Source organism: Pelodiscus sinensis, chromosome 4 (genome assembly GCF_052426305.1).
Source record: "Pelodiscus sinensis isolate ZL-2025 chromosome 4, ASM5242630v1, whole genome shotgun sequence".
Classification (NCBI taxonomy): Eukaryota; Metazoa; Chordata; order Testudines; family Trionychidae; genus Pelodiscus; species Pelodiscus sinensis.
The window spans coordinates 97,032,534-97,057,248 of record NC_143055.1 but is presented as its reverse complement, the minus strand read 5'-3'; the positions used below and the strand labels follow the sequence as shown (position 1 = coordinate 97,057,248).

The 24,715-nt window shown below is 37.9% G+C and overlaps 1 protein-coding gene across 1 annotated transcript in view; it reads left to right on the top strand.

The window, feature by feature from the left end:
• Positions 1 to 24,715, top strand: part of FAT4 (FAT atypical cadherin 4) — a 242,442-nt gene that overhangs the window by 138,316 nt on the left and 79,411 nt on the right. The window contains exons 4-6 of the mRNA XM_075929867.2: positions 3,267 to 3,617; positions 10,137 to 11,059; positions 11,803 to 11,977. Coding sequence (XP_075785982.2) covers positions 3,267 to 3,617; positions 10,137 to 11,059; positions 11,803 to 11,977 — 1,449 coding nt within the window. The remainder of the gene's footprint in view (positions 1 to 3,266; positions 3,618 to 10,136; positions 11,060 to 11,802; positions 11,978 to 24,715) is intronic.

Here is a 24,715-nt window from a genome sequence, read left to right as displayed (position 1 = left end):
CCTCTTGCCCTCCCCCCCAATCTCCTTCCTGGCCTTCCCAAGAGCTCTTAGTCCCCTTCTGGTGCAGAGGTTTGGGGTTTTCTCCTCTCCCTGCTTCCCTGCAGGAAGCTGGCACTGATGCGCTAATCTTGGGGGGGGCGAGGGGGGGGAGGTGAGGGCTCTAGGCTGGAGTGCGTCTGGCCTGAGCAGCCAGAGGTGGCAGTTCCCCACTGGGTCCCGGAACTTCGGGGCCCCCAGTGCAGTGAGGAGCTATTGCTGCCACTCCCTGGCCCTCCTTCAGGGTAGCTGGGGGCCAGCGGGAAGCCCAACGCATCCCACAAGAGTGGGGGAGGGGAACCCTGAGCCATGGCCACCTCTTCCCCTTCCGGGGACTCCGTTGAGGCTGGGGTGGGGAGAGAGGGTGATGAAGAGTGAAGTGATGACATCACTGTTGCTCCATAAGAAAAATTGTCTTTAATATATAGAGAGAAAACAGGCTTAAAAATATACAACTCAAGCATCACAAGTTCATAAAAAGTCATAAGAATTTGAGGGCAATACATTTACATGTAGCAAAAATGCGTACATGTATTCTGGTCTAGACACAGTTTGCTGCAATATTGGGCCATCACCCTTGCTCATCACAGGTGTACATGTAACCCATACAACTAGCGTGGTTCACTGTCCTGTACAGTGGCACCAAGACCACAGCAACAGATAAGAACAAGAGACTTCTATAAAATGGGCTGAGCTCCAGCTGGCTTTTAACTCTAAGGGTGTGTCTAAACTACATGCCTCCGTCGATGGAAGCATGTAGATTAGACAGATAGGCAAAGGGAAATGAAGCCACGATTTAAATAATCGCGGCTTCATTTAAATTTACATGGCTGCCGTGCTGAGCCGACAAACAGCTAGTCTGGACACTCCGTGCCGACCTGAAAGCCTTTTATCGACATCCTCCTTATGCCTCGTAGGATGAGGTTTACAGGGGATGTTGATAAAAGGCTTTCATTTCAACAGGGGAGTGTCCAGACTAGCGCCCAGAGCCGACAAACAGCTGATCAGCTGTTTGTCGGCTCAGCACGGCAGCCATGTAAATTTAAATGAAGCCGCAATTATTTACATCGCGGCTTCATTTCCCTTTTTCGAATACACAAATCTTCATGCCTCCGTTGATGGAGGCATGTAGTTTAGACATACCCAAAGGGTAGAGGCTCCTAGACTAAGCTCCAGAGGTCCCAGGTTCAAATGCACCTGGTGGAAGTTACACACACAGGGGTGCTACTGTTAGGATGGTGCAGCTTGTCCCATTATACTTTCTAATGATCTTTTTCCAGTTGACAGGCCAGCATGCACAGGGCAAATAGGTGTTCCCCCTTTGCTGTATCTTATGTCCTAGGGAATACACAAGTTGAGTATTCCCAGTATTCCATTCAGTCTATGAATTGATGTTTGCCCTTTTCACAGCGGGGCTGGGGTATGTGCCCAATGGCTCTTTGCCACCTTTCTTAACACTGCACATTGTACAAAAGCTAGCAATGATTAGCAATGATCACCTTATTTATTTGCAAATTACAATTACAGCTGATACTGTTACTGTACATTTGGTAATCTGATCCAGTATTAGATGGCCTTTCAGCCAACTAATGTGCAATCAGCAATACTGAAACATTAGAAAATCAAACATATGTTACAGAAACCAGAATGCACAGCTTGATTAAAGAGATGAAATTGTAGTAATAATTTTCATTCTGATAATGAGCAGTTTTCATAGTTGCATTACTTGAATATAACTGAGGGAGTTGTGAAGCATGTAAAACATTATTGGTTTTAGAAATTGAGTGAATTTAATTGTAGTTAGTGTTAAAAATACTTAAACACTAACACCCAATTTCTAAACTTCAGTAAAGTATAGCAAGAAATGCAAAAATAAAACAGTGGGCCAAACTCAAAAAAGTAGGAATTGTATGTGAAGAACTGTAAGGGTGTGTCTACACTGCCCCCTTAGCTTGAAAGATGCTACACAATTTGAGCTACGCAAATTGCGTAGCTTATTTCTAGTCAATTTCAAAATAGCTTATTTTGAAATTTGGCACTGTCTACACAATGACAAATTTTGAAATAAATCACTATTCTGAAACGTCCATTACTCCTCGCAGAACGAGGTTTACAGAGTCATTAGAATAGCGAGCCCGTTATATTTTGAAATAACGGGCATGCTTTAGAGATACAGAAGAGCTATTTTGGCATACCGGAAGTATCCCAAAATAGCGCTGCTATCTAGATGTACCCTATGAATATAGCCTTTGTGAAGAATATGAGGGTTTTAGTTTCCTGACAAACTATTAAAAAATTGCTTATGGTAACTTTAACATGTTTAACAGACCCTACAATTGTTAGTAGCTCTATTTAAAACAAAAGAATAATCAGGTTTAATAGTGGTATTTACTTACACCCTGGGTCCCCTTCCTTGAACATTGCAAGTTAAATACTATTGAAAGACATTATTTAGTCTCCATTTGTGCAGTGTATTTACTTTTTTAAAAAATTTAAATAGAAAATAGAGATGTCTGTCCCCAGTTCTGTATATCCTAACAATAATTTAAAATAAAAAACATATTGGTCAACAGCCTAAAACATTTGTACATAATAAAATTAAACATATGACAAAAAGCAAAAACTGTTCTTGTGGAGGGAAAGACCATGAAATAGTTGATCATTTTGAGCACACCCTTTTTGAAAATTGTTGGGGAATTTAATGATAATTTTTCTACAGATTTTTGTAAAGCATACAAAATGCGATAGAGACTTCTCTCCTATTTTAAGGTTGATTTTTAAAAAGAAATATTTTCTATTAAATTCTTTAAATTTTAAAATAATTCTAGAGAACATTCTTACTTTCAGTAATACCCTCCATGATCGATCCCTTTCAAATCTATAGGACTTTTCCAAGAGAAAATGGATATTTAGCAAACTTAGGTATGGTTATTTTAATGTCTCAGTGGGTCTAATCAGGCACTTAAAGTTAAGCAAATATTTTAGTACTTTGCTGAATAGGAGTGGACCTTGGTGTGTAAGTACTTTGGGAAATTGGGGTCTGTGTTTAATTAATTCCTAATCTTAATAAAAAACATAATTATGAGGCTCTTTTTTCTTAAGAAAGAGACCTGTTATTCCATGGGAATGGCCTATTTACCAATTCCTTAGGAGCATTTGGTTCTTTTTCTAGTCTTTTGTGAATTGCTTGTTCTTGTTCTCTCACTAAGTATTTCCATTGCTTTGTGTAGGTTCTTTGGTAGCAGCCATTTTAGCTACTGATGATGACTCTGGCATCAATGGAGAAATCACATACACTGTAAGTGAAGATGATGAAGATGGCATGTTCTTCTTGAATCCAGTCACCGGAGTCTTTAACCTCACTCGTATCTTGGACTATGAAGTGCAGCAATATTACATTCTTACTGTCCGTGCAGAAGATGGAGGTGGTCAGTTCACTACCGTCAGAGTTTACGTCAACATACTGGATGTAAATGATAATCCGCCTCTATTCAGCATGCCCTCATACAGCACGTCCTTGATGGAAAATCTGCCTCCTGGATCTACTATTCTCAACTTTAATGTGACTGATGCAGATTATGGTATGTGCTCCCTTGTATTCTAAAACTTCTGATGACAGATTCATGTTTCATGTTAGCAAGTTATTAAGGCATTTGTTCATGAATGGACAAATAATGGCCATCTTTATAAAGACATTATTTATCCACAATAACCACACAATTGTGTCTGAAATATTCATTTAAAAAAAACCCTGGATATTTTAGTTATCACTGTGTGTAAATGGTTTGATGATTCACATTATGTTGCAGAGTGAAAGTTTTCCACCATTTTTTATTTGACGTGAATAAAAAACCAACGGATATTTAATACATTCCTGTGCTTAGTGATGTCAATTACTAGCTTCCCTGACATCCAAATTGGGCATATATATTGTTGGAATGTTTTACATATTGAGCATGTTGAAGTAATTAGGCACAATGAAAACAGAATATTTAAAGATACTTTTCTTAATATTTTGATCTTAAATCAGATATATAATGCAACTGGTTTAATTTAATATTTTGTTTTGATTTGTTTTTCCTATTTTTATTTTAAAACAAAATCTGTAATAGATTCCAAAACACCTCAGAGAAATATGTCAAAACCACATCAGCCATCATTACAATGTTTCTGGTTGAATGTATTTTATCAGGGAAGATGAAGAGATGGTGTCACCACATGTGAGGGAAATGCGCACTTAAAAGGTTTTAATCCTTGAATTATTCTCAGCATCAAACCCTCTAGTATAAGAGTTTACACGGTGCAACATGTAGGGTTTTAAAAGATGTTATATATTTATATGTGTGTGTGTGTGGGGGGGGGGTGTTTGTTTATACATATATATATAATGTATTTAACAAACTGACTGTTGTCATATAGTTTGTCATATTGTTATGACTATTGAAAAATAATTATGGTGTACATATACATAACATATACTGTGTAGGATATTTCATTTTGTGTAAACATTAATGAGGATGACTTTTATAAAAATTACCTGTAAAATGTCATGGTAGATATTATAAGTGAATGATAATCTACATTCAGGGGCAGATATAGGGCAGGGCGAGCGGGGCGGCCACCCTGGGCCCCGCGCTTCAAGAAGCCCCGCGCATGCACTGTGGCACCACCGCACATGCGCCATGGCAAAGGGGGGCCCCGCAAAATTGTGCTGCCCTGGGCCCTGCAAAATGGTCATCTGCCCCTGTCTACATTATGTACACATCACTCTAGATAACATCAATGATAGTAGGAGACTGAACACACCAAAATATGACAAAAAAAGTAGATGAAAAAGCAACGAGGAATGGTTTGTACTGCTTGGCTTTGAATTTCCCCTTGCTTTGGGTGATCACCTTAATGCCATTTAAACATTGTGGATCTTACTATCCATTGTCTTGCACTTTATTCAGTCATTTACACAATGCTATACACAATGCACGTGAAATGCTTCCAGATCATAAGAGTACCATTTTAAACCTACTTTGCACTCAAATTCCAAAGGTGTAAATGCACTCACATGGTGTGAACCAGTGGGGCATAATGGACAGGATCTTGCATTCTATATTTTATGGCAAGCTTTCTTTTTTAGTAGGGTGGATTTACCTTTAATAGAGCAGAAAATGGATTACATGAGCTTATTGGTTTCAATATACTATACTGAGAAACAAGGTCATTCTTGAACTAATTTCTGTTGGTGAGAGAAACAAGCTTCAAATTATACATATTTTCATCTTTTAAATCTCTACATGTTTACATCTTATAAATACTCGTGCTACATGGTTGGTCCCATTAAAGATATTACCTCACCCACTCACCTTGTTTCTCTAGTATCCGGGCACCAACACAGCTACAACAGCATTGGTGTAATTACTTCATATAATGTACTTTATAAAACAATCACTTCAGCAGATGTTAACAAGCTGTAGTTCCCTGCAGCTTTCCCTGTAGTTCCCTGTAGTTCCCTGCAGACTGGTGTAAAACAGGGTAGGAGTTACTATTGTACTTCTCCATAAATAGCTCACACGTAGGCATTTGGTAGTTTAGGCGGGGGAAGGCACAGCCTTCCCAAACCATCAGGCATGGCCCTGCCCACACTCTGCCCCCAGCACACTTGCTGTAGGCATTCTGGGGCAGAGTGTTGCTTCCCCCAGAGTTCGCCCTTCCTGTTCTCCATGGCCAGGGAGGCTCAGGATATGTGGCCTCCTCGCCCCAACCTCCCTAGTAGGGATGGGGGGGGGGTGCCTCCCCCAGCCCTAGCTGTACCAACCTCTCATAAGCTCACAGATAATGATCTGAATTAGGGCTGTCAATTAACGTGTGTTAATGCTTGTGATTAATGCATTAATTTTTTTATTGTGTTAATCGCAAGCATTAATGCTGCACTTCCCCTTTGAAACGTCGCTCCGGCACTTGCAAGGGGCAGCGCGACATGGAGCTGGGGATCAGTTGGGTACTCCAGCTGATCTCGGGCTCCCGTGGTTCTGCTCCTTGGAAACGCCGGGGTGGCCATTCCAAGGGGTAACTGCAGTGAGCCTGGGGTCAGATGAGGACTCCAGCTGATCCAGGGCTTCCGCAGCATTTCAAAGGGGCAGTGCACGCGATTAATCACATGATTAATAGCGATTACATTTTTTAATCGCATGATTAATCACGATTAATGTTTTTAATCACTTGACAGCCCTAATCTGAATGTATATTAACTTTTGTGAAGTTTTCTGATCATTTGTGAAATGATACAAATAGCCTGCTGGGCTATGAAAGGCATGTTGTTTTATACCAGGTGGCCTTTTCTGTCAGTCCAATATAAACATTAGTAAATTCTGAGAGAGCCTGTAGAAAGAAAATACTTTCATTGCTATTTTTCTGTTTGACCCACCTTAATACTTATTTGCAGCCATTTGAGTTGCTTTTATATATAGAATTGGTAGTATTATCAAAGGGAGTCTAATGTAGTTTTTAAAGCTGTGCAAAAAAAGACATGCATTGGTTCTTGTATCTTTTGTTTCAGGTTTTTGTGTTTTTGTTTTATATCGAAGATGTGTTCAAAGGTATAACTTGAGTAATTTCCTCATAAACCAAAACAAAACTAAGCTTATAAGAGTTGTAGAGAAGTGAACGACTGCCACAGAAAAAAAATCTCTAGGCAAGAAAGCAGGATATCTGCTGATAACAAGCCGGCGCAGTGTGAACCCATCCGAGGGGAAAGGGATCAGTTTTTCTTGTCCCATTAATACTAATTAGCCACATTAAAAACTTTAAAGAGCTTGACATCTCCCTGTCTGAGCGCTGAAGGCACGCTCTGTCAGTGAGAAAAGATCAATCCAATGAGGCAGCCAACTGTTATTCAGTCACAGTAATCAGTGTGGAGGTGTCTTCCCATCGTGCATAAAGGACGTCTAACTCACAATAGTGATACGGATGAAAGATGCCCCACGTCCAATTAAGTGAAGTGTATAGTGTTTTCTTTTTAAATGGACAATGTCTTTCTCCAGTGAGATGACGGGTAAAATTCTGGCTCCACTGAAGACAATGGTAAGGCTCCCACTGACTTCAGAAAGGATTTTAGGTGAGCATGTGAGTAGTGAGCATGTGAGATGTTTGCAGGATTCAAATCCAAAGAATGATGAGATTTTTATTTTCTTTTAAAAACCAATACAAATAATGAACTACATTGTATCACATAGAAATAGACTGGAAAGTATAATAAAACAGTCATGGATTGGAAGAATGGCAATTGCTGTAATTTTGATACGATTATGAATCAGTATTGTCCGAGGAATAAAATAGCGTATGGATATGCAGATAAAAAAAGAACGAGTAATAAGCTGTATCTGGAACAAGTGATAAAATATACCACAGAAAGGATTGGAAACACAGAGTAATAACATTTAATGGGAGTGTTTCAACTTCATTCTTCTTCTTTAGGGTTCAGTTCCCGCATCAAAGCCAGTAGCAGAATTCCCATTGGTTTAAACAGAAGTAGGATTGCCAGCTGATGAAGCTGGTAGTTTTTCATGTTCCTCCTTGACATTTCAGGACATTTTCCTGGGTAAAGTTAAGCAAGTTAAAACCAAACTAAACAAATGTATAATACTTAGTGTACAAAGCGAGATGCAAACATTAATTAATTAAAGTCTGTAAAATAAATACAGCAATCTTTCCCAAATATTAGTTAAATGTATAATTTCTCATGTCTAGCTCTACACGCTTAAAAATAATGATTTAGAATCTTACTAGTTTGAGAACAATAAATGGCAATGATTAATATTTTGTATATAGGAATCATTTATTTCCTAGTAAGTTCAATGGAGATGGGAGAAGCTACTGAATACAATTTGGCAGGAAATACAAAGTAATGAGATACTTAAATGTCTATTTTCAGATGATACATTGTGGAAAAAGAAGTGCAGTGGGGGTTAGTTATAAATTTCAAACACAACCTTTATAAACAAAGAAGCTAAATATAGAATTTCAAAATTATGAATTTATGGTTTCAGGGTTTAATGCAGAGACCAGAGAGAAAAGAAAAACAGACCTCATCTCACCTTTTTATAGAATAACTCAAATGTTTAACATGAGCTCTGGGTTTTAAGTTTTCAAGTCATTTAGTACTTTGTCAGGATTCAGTGTATTTTTTAAGCAAAATTTGTGAATATCTTCCTTGGCCATAACTGCAGCAGCTATATTTCAGTCATAAGATATGGGCTGTTCATTTGATATTTTGAATGCTCTTTCATATATAGTATCGCATATCTCTGTATATTATTCTTTGTTGCTCTGCTTAATCTAGTTATTTTTCTTTTAGTACAGTTCCTAATTTTTTCTGTAATAGCTATTGTGAACATAGTACTAAAAATTTCTCTCTTGTGAATGTGTATCATTATTTACATTAAGAATCAGACATAGTAGGAATTTTTGATGTGATGAACTTAAATGGGGCTAGGGTATTAAAGGGGTTCACCTTTAATCTTCAAAGACTCCCCTTGCAGACATGCAGAGCCTCTGCATGGGCATAAGGGTTCACGGACCCTCCCTATCCAATTTCAAGATAGAGACTTTAACGGTTTGATTACCACCACATTACTCAAAATTATTGTATACTGGTAGGACATATGAAGTTACATTGCTTTGAAACTCATGTAACACAGTGGTGAATCAAGCTCTATCCTTTGTCATATGATAATGTTGCTTATCCAGCTGTTCTAAATGTTATATTCCAGTAGTGATGTACAACATCCACCCTGCAATGAACATATGGATTGTGTGTGTAAATATACAACTACTGTCATCCCTAATTCCTTTAATTTATTTGGTACCCAGCCTCATGAGGGTCCATTACTTTCATTGCTACTATCCTTGTTCAGGAAGGGTACATCTACATTGTGGTGCTATTTCAGGATACTTCTGGTATCCCCAAATACCTAATCCCCAACTTGACAGAATGCCCAATATTTCAAAATACCTTTCAAAATAATGGGTCTAGACTATGAAATTTTTCCTGGATACCTCTGGTATCCCGGAAAAACTCCGCTGCATCAAGGGAATTTTTTGTGGAAGAGCAGACATGCTCTTTCAGAAGCCCTGTCTTCCTTGTTTCATGAGGAAGAAGGGCTCTTCCGAAAGAGGAAGCTTTTCCGAAATTTGGCCCAGTGTAGACGGGCCAAATTTCAGAAAAGCCTCTTCCAAAAAAACAATCTGAAAAAGGTATGCAAGTTGCAGAGTGCTATTTGTGTAATTTTTCCGAAAAAAATGCATCAGTCTAGATGTAGCCTCAGCGTAGGACCAAATTCTTGTTCTACTGAAATCAAGTTAAATATTGTCCTTTACTTCAGTTGTGTAAAAAGGTTGTGACCTTTTACACTGAATATTTTACAGATACCATTGCTACATTGTTTCAAATAAAAATTATTTTGAGGCCAGAAGGAAAGGATAAATTTAATAGACCCTGATCCAGATATCAAAAGTCTATAGAAAAATTCCTCTTTACTACAGTGGAAGTAGGTTTGATACCTGTTGAATTATAAGAGTACTTATTACACATTAACATATTCAAAGCATGGTGTACATTTATAAATCTGAAAGGATAGCTAGTGATTAAATCCATAATATAGTTTTTGGTTGTCATATGAGAGAGTAATTTGGGGAGCCATTGCTCTTGGTGTCCTTTTGAAATAAAACAGTACAGATACATAAATAAATAAATATTGTGCCCTAATTAGTGTGTTGTTATCATATGGCTTTTGTGTCAGTCAGAGAATATACACATTTACAGAAGTGTATTGATAAACTTCTACAATTTATAAATATTTTACCAAACAATATCTTCAGTAATGTTTGAGTGCAGTTCTTGATTCTAACATATAAAATATAATATATCACCTTAATACTTCTTGGTGTAATTGCAGGTGACCTAAAAAAGTGATTTTCTACCACATAATTGTATTCCTTCGAAGTGTAAACATTTTGCCATTTTTATCTACCACTAATTATTTTATTTACTAGTCATTCAAATACCTATTTCTGTGTATTTCATATGTATCCTTATTTTTGTTTTATAGGCGCTAACTCACAGTTGTCATACAGCATTACATCAGGAGATAGCTTAGGTCAATTTAATATTGACAAGAATGGAGTTCTGAGCATCAAGCAGCCTTTGGATCGGGAGAGTCAGTCCTTCTATAGCCTTGTTGTTCAGGTTCATGACATGGCTACTCTACCAGCCTTCAGATATACAAGCACAACGCAAGTGTCCATTATTTTACTGGATGTGAATGACAATCCTCCAAGCTTTATCTCTCCAAAGCTGACGTACATCCCAGAAAACACACCCATAGACACGATTGTGTTTAAAGCTCAAGCAACTGACCCAGACAGTGGACCTAACAGCTATATTGAATATACTCTGCTGAGGCCTTTGGGAAATAAATTTAGTATTGGCACTATTGATGGTGAAGTAAGGCTCACTGGGGAACTTGACAGAGAAACAGTTGCTAATTATACCTTAACTGTGGTAGCTACAGACAAAGGTCAACCATCCCTTTCTTCATCTACAGATGTCATTGTAGTAGTCCTTGATATCAATGATAACAGCCCCCTCTTCGCACAAAAGCTATATAAAGTAGAGGTAGGTGAAAATACTCTGACAGGAACAGATCTGATTCAGGTGTTTGCTACAGATGGAGATGAAGGCACAAATGGGCAGGTTCGCTATTCTATAATCGGTGGGAACAGCAACAATGAGTTTCGTATAGACTCTGTTACTGGGGTGGTAACAGTAGCCAAACCTTTGGATCGAGAGAAAAAGCCCTCCTACTCACTAACTGTTCAGTCATCTGATCGTGGAAGTAGTTCCAGAACAGACACCACCACAGTCAATATTGTTCTGATGGATGTCAATGATTTTATTCCGATATTTGAGCTTTCTCCATATTCTGTCAATGTCCCTGAGAATTTAGGGACACTTCCAAAAGTTATTCTTCAGGTCAGTACATTTTAAAAACGTATTTATTACAAATATTTGCTATTTGCTTCTTCAAAAAGTGAAATACATTCTAACATTTGTAAAGTTGAATTATTGCTTTTTTTGAGTATAACATAGCATGCAATGCTTTCCTTTACAAATTGTATAACAGTTGGCCCCTTATCTTAAACACACATTAGGCTTATTTCATTCCCTTGGTTTCCACTTCCATCTCCATAGAGCACATTCTCTTTCTTTCTTTCTTTCTTTCTTTCTTTCTTTCTTTCTTTCTTTCTTTCTTTCTTTCTTTCTTTCTTTCTTTCTTTCTTTCTTTCTTTCTTTCTTTCTTTCAGGTGAGGCATTACTGCAGTGGAGAGTTTCATTAAATATGCTGAGACAGAAGCAGATACAATATTCTCTTCGATTTAGCAGGTTCCTACAAAGTCATCTGTGCATTTTACTGAATCTAAAGCTGGCTCAAAGGCTGGTGTTAATAATATGTTAACATATGGATAAAAAGAGTAAATGAATAATTTTGTAGTTTAAAATATCACTTTTTAAAGATACCACTCTTTTTAAATTGTCAGTTTGCTGTAACATGCAATTTGTAATAAACCTCCAAGTATTAAAACTCATTCTGTCACAGATGGAATATTTCCTCTTCCCAAAAAAATACTTTGCCACAGAAGATAATGATGATAAACACAATCATGTACTCTTCAGGTATTATTATTTATTATAATATCCTTATGTCACTATTATAGGTTGTAGCAAGGGATGATGATCAAGGTCTAAACGGCAAACTTACATACCTTCTTGTTGGTGGAAATGAAGACAGTGCCTTTACTCTCTCAGCCAGTGGAGAGCTCCACTTGGTACAAAGCCTGGATCGAGAGACTAAGGAGCAATACATCTTGCTGATCACAGCTGCTGATTCTGGTAAATCAAATGTGCAGGCTACCAATGCTGAATTTGTATTTTATTTTTGCTATTTGTAAACTATGCAAGCCCTCATTTTGGTATATAGAAACATGTTTGAAGTCTGTCCCATTTATAGTTATGTGTAAAAGTCAGGGACCTTAAGTTTTATGAACACACCCAGAATGAAATCTTGATTTCACTGAACTCAGTAAAAGTTTTGTCATTGACCTGGACTAAGATTTTCCTCTGGTTTTTACATGCCTGCATTTAGCCAGATCTGCATGTATGCTACAGCTACAAAATTTACTCCAGAATCCAAGTGGTCTTACTTTAAAAAAAAAAAAAAAAAAAAAAAAAAAGCAAACATTTAAATCAATCTAAATCTCCATTTGTAGTTTATCTGTGAGAGCCAAATAATTTACCATTTGTTCTAGCAGAGTTTTGATGAAACTTGAGGCAAAGTATACATGCTTTTAATGTTAAGCACCAGTGTTTCCTGTAAGCTGTGCTCTTGTGCGGCTGCTCAGGAGATATACAGATGGCGTCAGCTGACCAACTACAGCTAGGTTTTGTTGGTTTGTTTCAATGGGCGGTGCACATTTGTACATTCTTCAGTGAACATAAATTTGTTCTGCACATGGATGGAAAAAATCTACACATGGATGGAAAAAGTTAGAGGGAACATTGTCAGGTATCCAAGTTGGAAAATTATGGTGATAGTTTCCATTGAGAAATATTAGTGTTGAAAAACAATTCTATGCTGATTTACCTGCTCTGCGATCCTGCTGACCTCAATGGAGTTCCCTGCTGAATTTAGCATTCACTTTTTAAAGGCCCATCTCATTGTCAGAAGTTTCAGAGGGGTAGCCGAGTTAGTCTGTAACAGGAAAAACTTAAAAAACAACATGTAGCTGTTTTGATAGTCTTTAAAGTGCTACCAGACTGTTTGTTGTTTTTTAAGTTTTTCTCATTGTCAGGTCAGTCTACTTCTAGTATACTGCTGTATTACTCATTATGTGAACACAATCTGTAATTCTTTCAGTGGCAACCACTCTCAGTTACATTTTCTATGTCAACAGTACCATGGTGTCCACATATGTTATAATACAGATAAAAATATTACTAAAGAGCATAATTTTAGAACATGAATTACCATTTGGTTTGAGCTCTGTTCTGATATCTTTAGTGTGCCCTGAGCTATACTCTACTTTTGAGCTTCATCTTTTCCTGGATCCTGTGTGCTAGATTGTGACTTGGACTATACAACTGCATAAGGAGAGAAGCATGTCTGTTTAATCTCCAGCCCAGGTAGAGAGGGAGTGGTACGGAATGAGCAAGTATTGGGCTATACATCTGTAAGTGGAGTTGATACAGTAAGTGTCATGCAGAAAATGAGAAGTGTCTTTGTGCCCCAAAAGGATATCTCTGAGGCACAATGCTTCACAGGTGCTAGATGGGGCATATTACACATACCCTGTACTCTGGGTTATGCCCAATGGAACAATCTTGCTTTAAGCCACTTGTTAACATACAGTTGTGTTAGTATACTTATCTTAGCCATGAAAAGAACCCCATGAAAATCATTAAACTGTTTTATGGACCATAGGAGACTTTCCTACTTAATGCATGGCAAGCTCATAGGGTCATTACTTGAAATAACTGGCAAGACCAGCACTGTAAACTTGTAAATATTATGCTCATTTGTTACTAACTGAAGCCATAATCTTTATTTTTGCCTGTCCCAAGTCCAGTCCAAGCCAAACCCAATTAATCTGTTTAACAGTGGTAAACGAAATGCATAGTATTCAGAAAAATATGTTAAACTTCACCTGAATCAACTATTTAATTACTCTATTATGATTAAATGTACAGTTGGCTTAATCTTCATTGTTTTGGTACCCATGCTTTAGATTTTAAACAGGTTTGTGCTTAAGATAGAATAGAATAGAATAGAATAGAATAGAATAGAATAGAATAGAATAGAATAGAATATAGAAGTGGAAGAGATCTTGAGAGATCATCAAGTCCAGTCCCCTGCCCTCACGGCAAGATCAAACACCATCTACAGCAGTGTTCTTTCTCCTATAGTCCATCTACAGCAGTGTTCTTTCTTAAACTGTGTTCCGCAGCATACCGGTATGCCATGAGGCAGTGGGAGGTGTGCCGTGGAGAACAGCAGAGTTCAAAATGGCTGCCCGTAAAGGGGCAGATGACCTTTTTTTGCTCCATAACTTTCCCCCGACCCCTTTTTTTTTGCTCCATAACTTTCCCCCTGACCCTTCCTCCCCCCCAACCTTTTTTTTTTCCTCAACAAAAAATCCTTGGAGTTCCTCATAAAAAAAATATTGTTTGGTGTTCCTCGGTCTTAAAAAGTTTAAGAAACACTGATTTACATCATCCCTGATAGATGTCTGTCTAATCTGCTCTTAAATATCTCCAGTGATCGAGATTCCACAACCCCCCAGGCAATTTATTCCAGTGTTTAACCATCCTGACAGTTAGGAATTTTTTCTTAATGTCCATCCTAAACTTCCCTTGCTGCAATTGCCCATTGCTTCTTGTCCTATCCTCAGAGAATAAAGAGAACAATTTTCCCCCTCCTCCCTGTGAGACCCTTTTAGATACATGATAAAAGATACATTATCACTTCCCCTCTCAATATTCTCTTTTCCAAACTAAACAGGCCCAATTCCTTCAGATTTCCCTAATAGCTCACGTTTTCTAGACCTTTAATCATTTTTATTGCTCTTCTCTTAACCTTCTCCAATTTTGGCACATCTTTTTTGAAATGTAGTGCCCAGAAGTGGACACAATACACCAATTGAGGCCTAATCAGTTCAGAGCAGATCAGAAGAATGACTTCTCATGTCTTACTCACAACACTCCTGTTAACAAGACTAACACGGCTACATTTCTATCACCACTCCTGTTAATGCATCCCAGAATCATGTTTGCTTTTTTTGCAATAGTGTCACACTGTTGTCTCATATTTCTGTAGTACTCCTTCCTAGACAGTCACTTCCCGTTCTGTATGTGTGAAAATGATTACTAAGTGGAGTACTTTGCATTTGTGCTTTTTAAACTTCATCCTATTTACCTCAGACCATTTTTCGAGTTTGTTCAGATCATTTTGAATTATGACCCTATCCTCCAAAGCAGTTGCAACCCCTCCCAAATGGTATCATCTGCAAACTTAGTAATCACACTCTCTATGTCAATATCTAAATCATTGATGAAGATATTGAACAGAACTGGTCCCCAAACAGACCCCAGCGGAACTCCACTTGTTTTGCCCTTTCCACATAACTGTGAACCATTAATAACTACTCTCTGAGAATGGTTATCCAGCCAGTTATACACCCACCTTGTAGTGGCCCTATTTTTTATGCTGGAAGATATTTTATCTTCTAATTGGACTATAGTTTTATCGTGCAACATATATAATGAAAGACATAGCTTCTTTACATCTGGTGCATCTATAAAACTCTGTTAGATTGCTAATGATTTAGCTAAAACATTGAAAAAAACCCACATCTTGCTCATACTGAAATCAGTCCAAGTACTGCAGTTGACTTCAATAGAATCATAATAACAATACATACTTACATAACTTTACAACTATTGCCTAGTTAAGCATAGTGAAATTCTAGGGGATTCCTGTGAAATCAGTTGATATAAATGTGGAAACGTAATTCTCCTTAGTAATAACAGGTGTGATGTGCCCAGTTCTCTGCTTATTGTAGCTTGGTCTCACTGAAGGATTTTGTATTGTTAGAATTTGCTTCTGGTTTTCAGCTTGTTTTTAGTCGTGTGTTCTTTAGTGAATAGTCACCATGTGTTGGAAAGCAGTGAAAGCTGAAACCTTGAAAAAAGGTCATCTTTCTAAAAATCATCCATGTTATCTCTGAAAATAAATCAGGGAAAACGTGTGATCCTTTGGACTTTAGGTTTGGCTTTTATTAACTGTGTAAAAAATAATCTTATTGTTTTGCTTTTCACAGTGCATGCTCTATTTTATCCAGTAGAGTAGATCTTATTTAGCTTTGTTGCAAATCTAAGTCTCTTTAGCTATCCGGATGAAATTAAACCTGAAGATGTGTGAGTAGCACATCAAAGGCAAAATTCTTCCTGCCCAAACTCTTTCCTTTCTTCTTATAGTGAACCCATATTGGGGTAAACAGAATAGACATCTGACACTCATAGATACAACTATTCAGAAGATCCAACTGCATACTATCTTGTGGATGTTCCTTTAACATAACTGCAGGATTTGTGCACCTGCATGTTTATTTTCCCTATGTTGTTGTTTTATGGCAGTTCAGAGCAAAGTTCCTTCCCTGCACTCCTCTTCCTTCTTCAAGAAGGCAAAATCTGCTAGCAGTCCTTGCCAATAGCTGGTTACTCCCCTGACTTCAGGTCAGCCACACTAATCAACATATGGTGAGAGTAGAATCATGGTACTAGTCACTTTCTACTACTCTTTATCTACTCCTGGGCCGTGTGCGTGTGATGGGAGTAGAGATCTAGAGAGGCTGCACAAGAACACATGTCGAGGAACAGATGAATATCTTAGCTTTCTTATGCCCGGCTATAATCTGGTACTTTAAATTATTTACTAAATGTTGAATGTCAGGTTGTTACTGTAAAACAATTACTATTTTTCCTTTCAATACACTTTCAGTCAGTTTTCCCAGAGATTCTCTTGGCAATTGGAACTAATAATAGAAATAAAATTATTGATATTTCCTGTTTATTTTGAGCCCCTACTTCTCAGCCATCCTTCACGTCTTCACTAGCAGCATTCCCTTACAATTTCTTTTTAATCTAGGAACCAATTCTACCAAGTGCCTAAGAAGTTATGAGCATCACAAACTCATTTTTAGTTGTTGTTGGTGGGGGGGAGCTCTTGAAGTTTTACACTTTCCAGGCATACTCAGTACTTTGCAGGATTTAACCTCTAGGGTTTTGATCAACAAATGAAATGCAAATTCAGCCCCAAAGTCCCCTTTGTTCTTAATTAGAGTCCTTTTAATAGCATATGTCAGCAATCAGAATACTTGACTGCTTAGATGTGATTTATAAGTGGGAGTGACAAGCAAATGATGAATTTTAGAATAATGCGATAGTGTTGAAGATGTTCCTTCCAAACTTCTACTTGCATATTTACGAAGACACCAATACGCAACCATAAAAGTACTTTTATGGGTCTCTTTCTAGCACATAAATCATTTTTTGGCTTAGCTGCACCTTTCTTCATGGCAAAATTGTTCAGAGAGGAGAGGGTTTACTTTTTGCTCCATCTGGTGTTGCTTCAGAGATGGGTAGACATTACAATTTGGCAATATGACAAAAGTTGAAGCAGCAGCTTTTATCATAACTTCTTTAACTCTTTTGAACGTTTTTGTGAAGAAATTTTAGGATTCCAGCCATCATCATCATTTTATTTATTAGTTGCATGGCTATTGAGAAGCACATCTGGAAATCTGATAGCTGCCCCAGTGTTCTGTTGAAATGAATACAACCACATCGTCTTGCATTTGCAGAATGTGTTTACCACACAGAATAGCAAGAGTATACAGCTATTAATTGAAAGCCCTTTTCATTTTTTTGTTTTTAAAAATAAACTAGCAACCAGATTACATGTAGTTATAATGCTACTCTTTGAAAAATAAATCAGAGTGGATTGCTTGTCATAATTAACAGTTATTAGTATACCTCTTTGGTTCATATGTATTGCTTTCCAATTTTTTTCTGATGAATATTTGCATTTTTCCTTTCAAGCATGCAGGACAACAAACATTACTTCTCTACAAGTTGTGATCCATTAACATAGGCTCTTGTATATATGCAGGAAGAAGGTATGTGAGGAGTTTAGCTCCTTGCACAGCCCATGTTAACGGCCACACACCAGAACAGCCCATGTGCAGAGGCTCTTCGCCTTTTCCCTCCCAGCAATCAAATAGCCCAAAAGAGGAGGCAGAGGAAACTGGGCCATGGGCAAAGTGGGACTGGTGCTCCAGAGGGAGCAATTTGGATGGACTAAAATTCATATCCTTTTGTTTCAAAGAGTCTCAGAGGAACAAACCCGCTCCCCTGGCCTTTCAAGGAAGGCAGAGTTTGTATTAGTCTCTACTGAAGGCCATGTGCAACATATGTAATCATGCTTCATGTGAAAAGGATTAAAGGACTAGGTCCTCAATTTGGAGACCGGTCATCATTGTTATGCAGCTCACCTGTCAACCCATTGTAAGAATGGGATTTTTCAGAACACTCGGTATTGATTTAAATCTGTGACCATTAAAATCAATGGTAAAACTAGAGCATGTAGGCCAACAACTCAATGTGAACATCGAGGATCAAAATCCCCTTCCCAACATTTCTCTATTTGATAAAGTGTCCTTTCTGTTGAGACTGTGAAAAGGTGATAAAATATATCAGTATTTGACAAGGTATTTGAAAAAAGTGAGTTTCATATGGGATGAACTGCTTCTGACTGACTACCGGTACTTTTTATGGTCTGTCTCCCACATCAGAAAAGATGGAAAGTTATTTAGATCAACACATATCTTTTAAATGAATATTGCTTTTCAGGTCTAAAAACATGTGCAAAAGAGGTGAATAGATTTTGTATTTGGCATGGACTCTATATATCATACATAATTGGTTTAAATAAGACAGACTGAATCGTAATGAGGTTAACATTCTGTATGCTTCTCTTTTTGTTTTATGATCTAAGAAAATCATAAAACTAGGATTAATAATGCAAACACAAATTTACTCTATACATCAAGGGTGGGGAACCTTTTTTTCGATCGGGGGCTGCTGTCCCACAGAAAAATCAGTTGGGGGCTGCACACAAGTGAGAAGCTCCTGACCAAGGAGAAATACTCCCCACAATCCCCTTGCATATCAGAGCCTAGGGGGAACCCAAGCTAGCAGACTTTGTGTGTTCTAGTCCTGCGGGTAGGTGTTAGGGGGCTGGAGTGCCATTGTGGACTCCGCAGTTCTGACCCTTGGGGGCTGGATCTAGGCAAGCCATGGGCCAAATCCGCCCCCTCCCCGGCCTGAGTTTCCCCACCATTGCTATACGTATTTTTAGCATCATAATTAGAAATACCCTAAGCTCTTTTGTATTAGACAAATAAGGCACAGATCCTCAAAGTTATATGGGTGCTTAACTCCCATGGGAGTATTTAGGCCTAAGCATTTTTTTTCTTACTGCCCTTAATCAATAGTGTTGTCTAGTCTGCAAACAGAACCATGTATTATTTGTTAATGTGCATTATTTCTGTTAGTCATTTGAAAATAGTCGAGAACATGTATTTTCAAGGAAAAATATGGCCTTTGAGGTTGATTTAAACAAAACCTAAAAAGGTTGACTCCCAAGTGCAAATGGTCCTCTCGCTCAATCTGATGAAGTATATTCTATTACCATGCGAGAATAGGCAGTAAACGAGTGTCATTAACGATTATGCAAAAATTCCAAAGGGAAACGTTGGAGACAGTTGCAAAAAGAAAGTGGTCACAGATACTTCTGTATAAGATACTACCAAGCAGTCTAGGATTCTTACAAGAGTACTTCACAATAACACTGAATAGTGGTGTTCTTCATTTTTACGGGTTAGTTTACTTGCCAGTATTAGTAATTTTTGTTTACAGATTGTTTAAAACAGATTTGGATATTTGCAAAGCTCAATCTGTAGTTTGTTTAGCTAGACTAAAGGAAAATCTAAGTACCATTTAAAATCTAGAAAGACATGGTGAATTGTTACTATGAATTTCCCAAAGGAAGTAGCTATTTTTTGTAGGTTATTCTAATTTATTTTAATCTTTGTTATTTATTACCATAATCAATTTAGAGAGCTTCCACTGTGGGGAAAATATAATTCTTTTACTTCTCAGATGGCCATAGCCAAATTTTCAAGTTTCCTATATATTTGGTCTGTCTAATTCCTTGAGCTGCAAAACATACACACATAAGAGGCCACAAAGTTTACCATAGCACATGGCAAATGACATACAATGTGTATCTTCAAAACAAAATCAAGAGAGTGATATGTTTTACCCTTATTAAATCTCTACCTTCAGCCAGTTGCTTTCCATCCTGTTTTCTCTCCCACACCTTTCCTCTTGCTCTTTAAGTACTCACTACTACCCTTTCTTTATGTATAACCTCAAGAGACATGCACTTCTGTTTTCATTAGACTGTCTCTTTACCTGATCAAGTTAGGCATACAGTCACCAGTACAGAATACAAAATGAGTCAGATGCCAATATTAAACCTATTTGTTGGGTTCTTAGCAAAACAGGCAGAATTCTATGAAACAAAAAGAACAGGAATGATCACATTATGTGTGTGTATGTGCAGGCCAGAGATGTATTTAGGGTGGTTCACCCATCACCAATTTACTGAGAATGTGCCAAGTAAGAATAGTGATAAAATGAGAATTGATGTTGGCATTGCCTCTGGAATATATGTCAGGATAGTTCATGTTTCACCACAATCCTTAACAATATTGATTGAAAAGAATAAAGGCAAGGAGTCAAGATTTCCAACGATGAGTTGGCTTGAGTGTCATGTTTAATATAGACTCACCGGTTTTAGGGATGCAAAGCAGATATATCTTTTTTCAAATGTATCTAAATAGACCCTGCACTCTAAATACCAAATCATTAATAGTTTAGTAAAGCAGGCTAGAATCAGAGGTCTGATACTCAGGAAAGCAAGAATTATAATTCCATTGAAATCTAAATTATTAAAAATTCTCAAATTGCTTTATTTTTATCTTTTGCCTAAATGCTACTCCATAACTTATATTTTGCTTTGTAAATATTAGGCAGGAAATCTTTTATGAATACTTTCTTTGTGAATGTGTCACTTTTAATGAAACTGAGTGAAATGCGCCAGTGGGTTTGGAAACTGCCAACTGTCGGCAATTGTGTGTGTGTGTGTGTGTGTGTGTGTGTGTGTGTGTGTGTGTGTATGTGTAGGTGTGTGTGTGAATACTTCATGCTCTTGAAAGAATAAAAAGATAAATACTTGAGTGGTAACTGTGATACGCAAGGAAAATATCCTGATCTTTGAGAACTATTAAAATTTTCCAGTCACGGTGATCTTAAACCCTTGCTTAAACAGCACATTACACCTTATAAATTGAAATTCTGTTAGCTAATTCTTCACCTCCTGGACTACAATTTCAGGAAGCTTAATTGCTAGGGTAAAACCTGTAAAACAGGAACATATGGCATGAATACTTATCCTGAAGGTTAATCTTCACCAGTTGTATGCAATGTTTTTAAGTACAATTCAATAACATGCAACCATGATTAAAGGGAGCTCACTGTGGGATAGACAGGAGTCATAGGCAGACAAAATTGACTTGGTCAGCCGTTTCTAAGGGGAGAAGACTGCCTGGGGTTTTCTGACTACAACAATGATTTAAAGAATAAAGTAATTGTTGGTTCTTAAAATATATATTTTTAAGTTAATCTCTACGTTTAATTTTAATTTTATTTTTAAAAAATCTTCAGTCTTCAAGGCTATTTGGAGACTGTACCCATTGTGCCCACAAACATGCATAATCACCTCTAGCACCCTTAGTGACTTGCATCTAATATGAACAAATGCAGATGTATGTGTGTGTGTATGTATACCCAATTTGTGCATGTCTTTACATGTGCATGTGAAATGTTGCCCCTAAAGGCTCTTTCCACAAATCATCTTTTTGATGGGAAGCTTAACATAATTTTGGGTAAAAATGCTGTAGGTTTACTATGCAGATCAGTCTTTTCTCAGAATCATCCTAAATGAATTATACTTCAGACTTCATTAGATTACAGAAAAGCATTAAGAACGCTATGACATGATAGATTAATGCCCGAGCCTTTCACTGTTGGAGATCTGAGTTTGATTGCAGCAAATTACTAACTGGCATCTGTTTAAGTCACAAACCCATTATAGAATATTTTGTGGGTATTTTGCACAGTATGTGCCAGCACTGCTTTTACATATGGAAAAAAAAGGTAGTTTATTGAGTTGATTTTGAAGTTTTGGGGGATACTATAGTAATTATGGTATTGCATAGTCTGCTTTATTTTACATACTCTATTTCAAGACTACATATACATTCTGATGATTCTAATGGTGAAATCTAACAAAAACCTCTCACTTGTAAAATACAACATATAATCAGCACAGCACACAGATCAGAGGAAGAGAAAGGGTAAAGGAAGGGGGGAAAGTAGATAGTTGCCTTAGTTCAGTATGACATAGAATGAATTATAATTCTTGCCCCTCTCATGAAACTACATACCACAATGACTTCTAAGAATCCATTCATTTCACTTGGGGTTCTTCACACAAAAAAGTTCCTGTCTAAAATAATTGATCATTGGATCAAGCCACACATTCTAAAGCAGGGTCCTATGCTCCTTGATGGGAGTGGGAACTTGTACTTTCTAAAAGCCCTCTTCCCCCTGCAGCCTCAGGAGGAGCAGCTCAGGAAAGAAAACCCATAGACCCTTCAAGAAGTGTATACACTGCCCTCCCCTCTTTGCGGCTGATTTTCATTGGCTGAACACAAAGGTCCACCATTACTCGAATGGCTCCCCAGCACCAAATGAGAGTGTTTATGAGCAATTCCCCCAGCTCTGGGGCACCTGAGAAGAAAAGATTCTTCACCTCCTTGGGATTAGAGTAGGGCTGGAGTTGAGAGTCTTATTGTGAGTATTTTGTTTGTTGTCTTTTCGGGGCTGGGCAGGTGTTTTCTGCTGACAGCCAGTAAAGCCTGGGCTGTTGGGTAACCCCCACCTCCCGGTGCAGTTGTCATCATTTAGTGGGGTCTAGTTCCCCAATACACTGGAAATGGATTAGGAAAATCATCTCCTAAACAACATAAAGGACAGGTCTGGTGCTCCTAATATACGGTACAATAGAGAGACAGCCCTTGAAAGACGGGAGGGAACAGGGTCTCTTCAATGGGTCTGGGTCCAGATGATTAGGGTGGGGAGCTGGCATCAGCCCTTCCATGATTTTATAGATTACAAAAGGAGGGATGACCTGTGCTGGAAGAGTTATTTCCAGGAAGTTCCTAGATGTCTTATATAATAAAATCACAGCCAAGTTAAACCACATTTCTGATTTCTTTGCTTCCTCTTTCCTCCAGGATAATGATGGTCTGAGATATTTCTAGGGGAGCAAGTTCCAATACAAAACTTTCAGACTAGGACACAAAGCCTCTAATATCACTGCGATTTTAGAAGGATTCCATATTAACCCATATAATTATCTTTTAGTTTCCCTCTCTGAGCCAGTTTTATGTTCAGTGACAGAATTTTCTGACAACCTCGGAAACTATTAATAGGCTGTGAGCAATGTTCCTTCTAATCTTTTCCATCGAGATGTGGAATATTTTTTTATGTGCACTGTGGCATGTGTGAATGTGAACCACCATTAGAAATAAAATCCACCTGTAGGCACTCTACTAATTAGCTGGGCAGTATTTGAATCTCTCCTGAGCCACTGCAGCAGCACAGAGTTTATAGGGAACACTGGTTGTGAGAGGTTAATTCCACTCCTTGATCTCATCCACCCCAGTTCTGAAGCAATCCCTTTCCATTCTGAGATCTGATTGTAATTTCTTACCTCCAGTTCTCCTATTTAATCTCACAAGCAACTGAAACTTAAGTTTGATGCTGACAAAGTTCACAGACACTAATAATGAATAAGGTCATTTTTATTTTAAAAAAATAAAAGGATTGTAAACCAGAAATAATCCAATAGTCCTTCCTCTCATGTATACATCAACCTCACACAAATTTAAAATGTTAGGGTACCTCTACACTTGCTCCCTAGCTTGAGATAGGGATGCAAATGTAGCTGACCAAAATTGCTAATGAAGCAGGGATTTAAATATCCCGTGCTTCATTAGCATAATCTTGCCCGCACGCTATTCCAATCGGCAGCTGATTCAAACCAGGAAGTGCACTCCGGGCCGTGTTAGTTCAAATTAAACCCCTTGGTTTGAACTAACATTACTCCTCAAGGGGTTTGATTCTAACTAACGCGGCCCGGAGTGCATTTCCTGGTTCGAATCAGCTGCCAATCGGAATAGCACAGAGGTGAGATTATGCTAATGAAGCATGGGATATTTAAATCCCTGCTTCATTAGCAATTTCGGTCAGCTACATTTGCATCCCTATCTCGAGATAGGGAGCAAGTGTAGATGAACCCTTAGTAATAGTGTTAATCCAAATGGATTGCATTATACAACGTGGGAGGTCTCGGACCTTGCTCCATAGAATCTTGTCTAGTGCTGGTCAGAAATTTTCCCTTGGAACGATTTTCTGTCAAAAAATGCCATTTGAACATTTCAAAGGAAACTAGGCAGCTTTCCTGGCAGCTTGCCTGTTTATTCACCTCCCCAGAAGCCTACCTGTAGGGCTGCAGGGGAGGAGGGCTTTCCTGGATTGTTAGTTTATTGTCTGAGGAGGCACCAGAACTCCTAGCAGCATATTTTGTGTCTGGAACATCAACATGATCCTTTGTGTTTAGGGTAAAATTTAGAGTTTTTAAGCCAAATTTGTATTCCAAGCTGAATCACATGGACACTAAAATATAGCTTCATAATGCATGCTGTTTTCATACTTAATCTTGAAGAGGTTACAGCATCTCCATAATTATTTAAAAACACACTGATGTGGGGCAGCAGGTCCTGTCTGACTTTTAATGAATTTAGAAAGACTGTCTGCTGTACT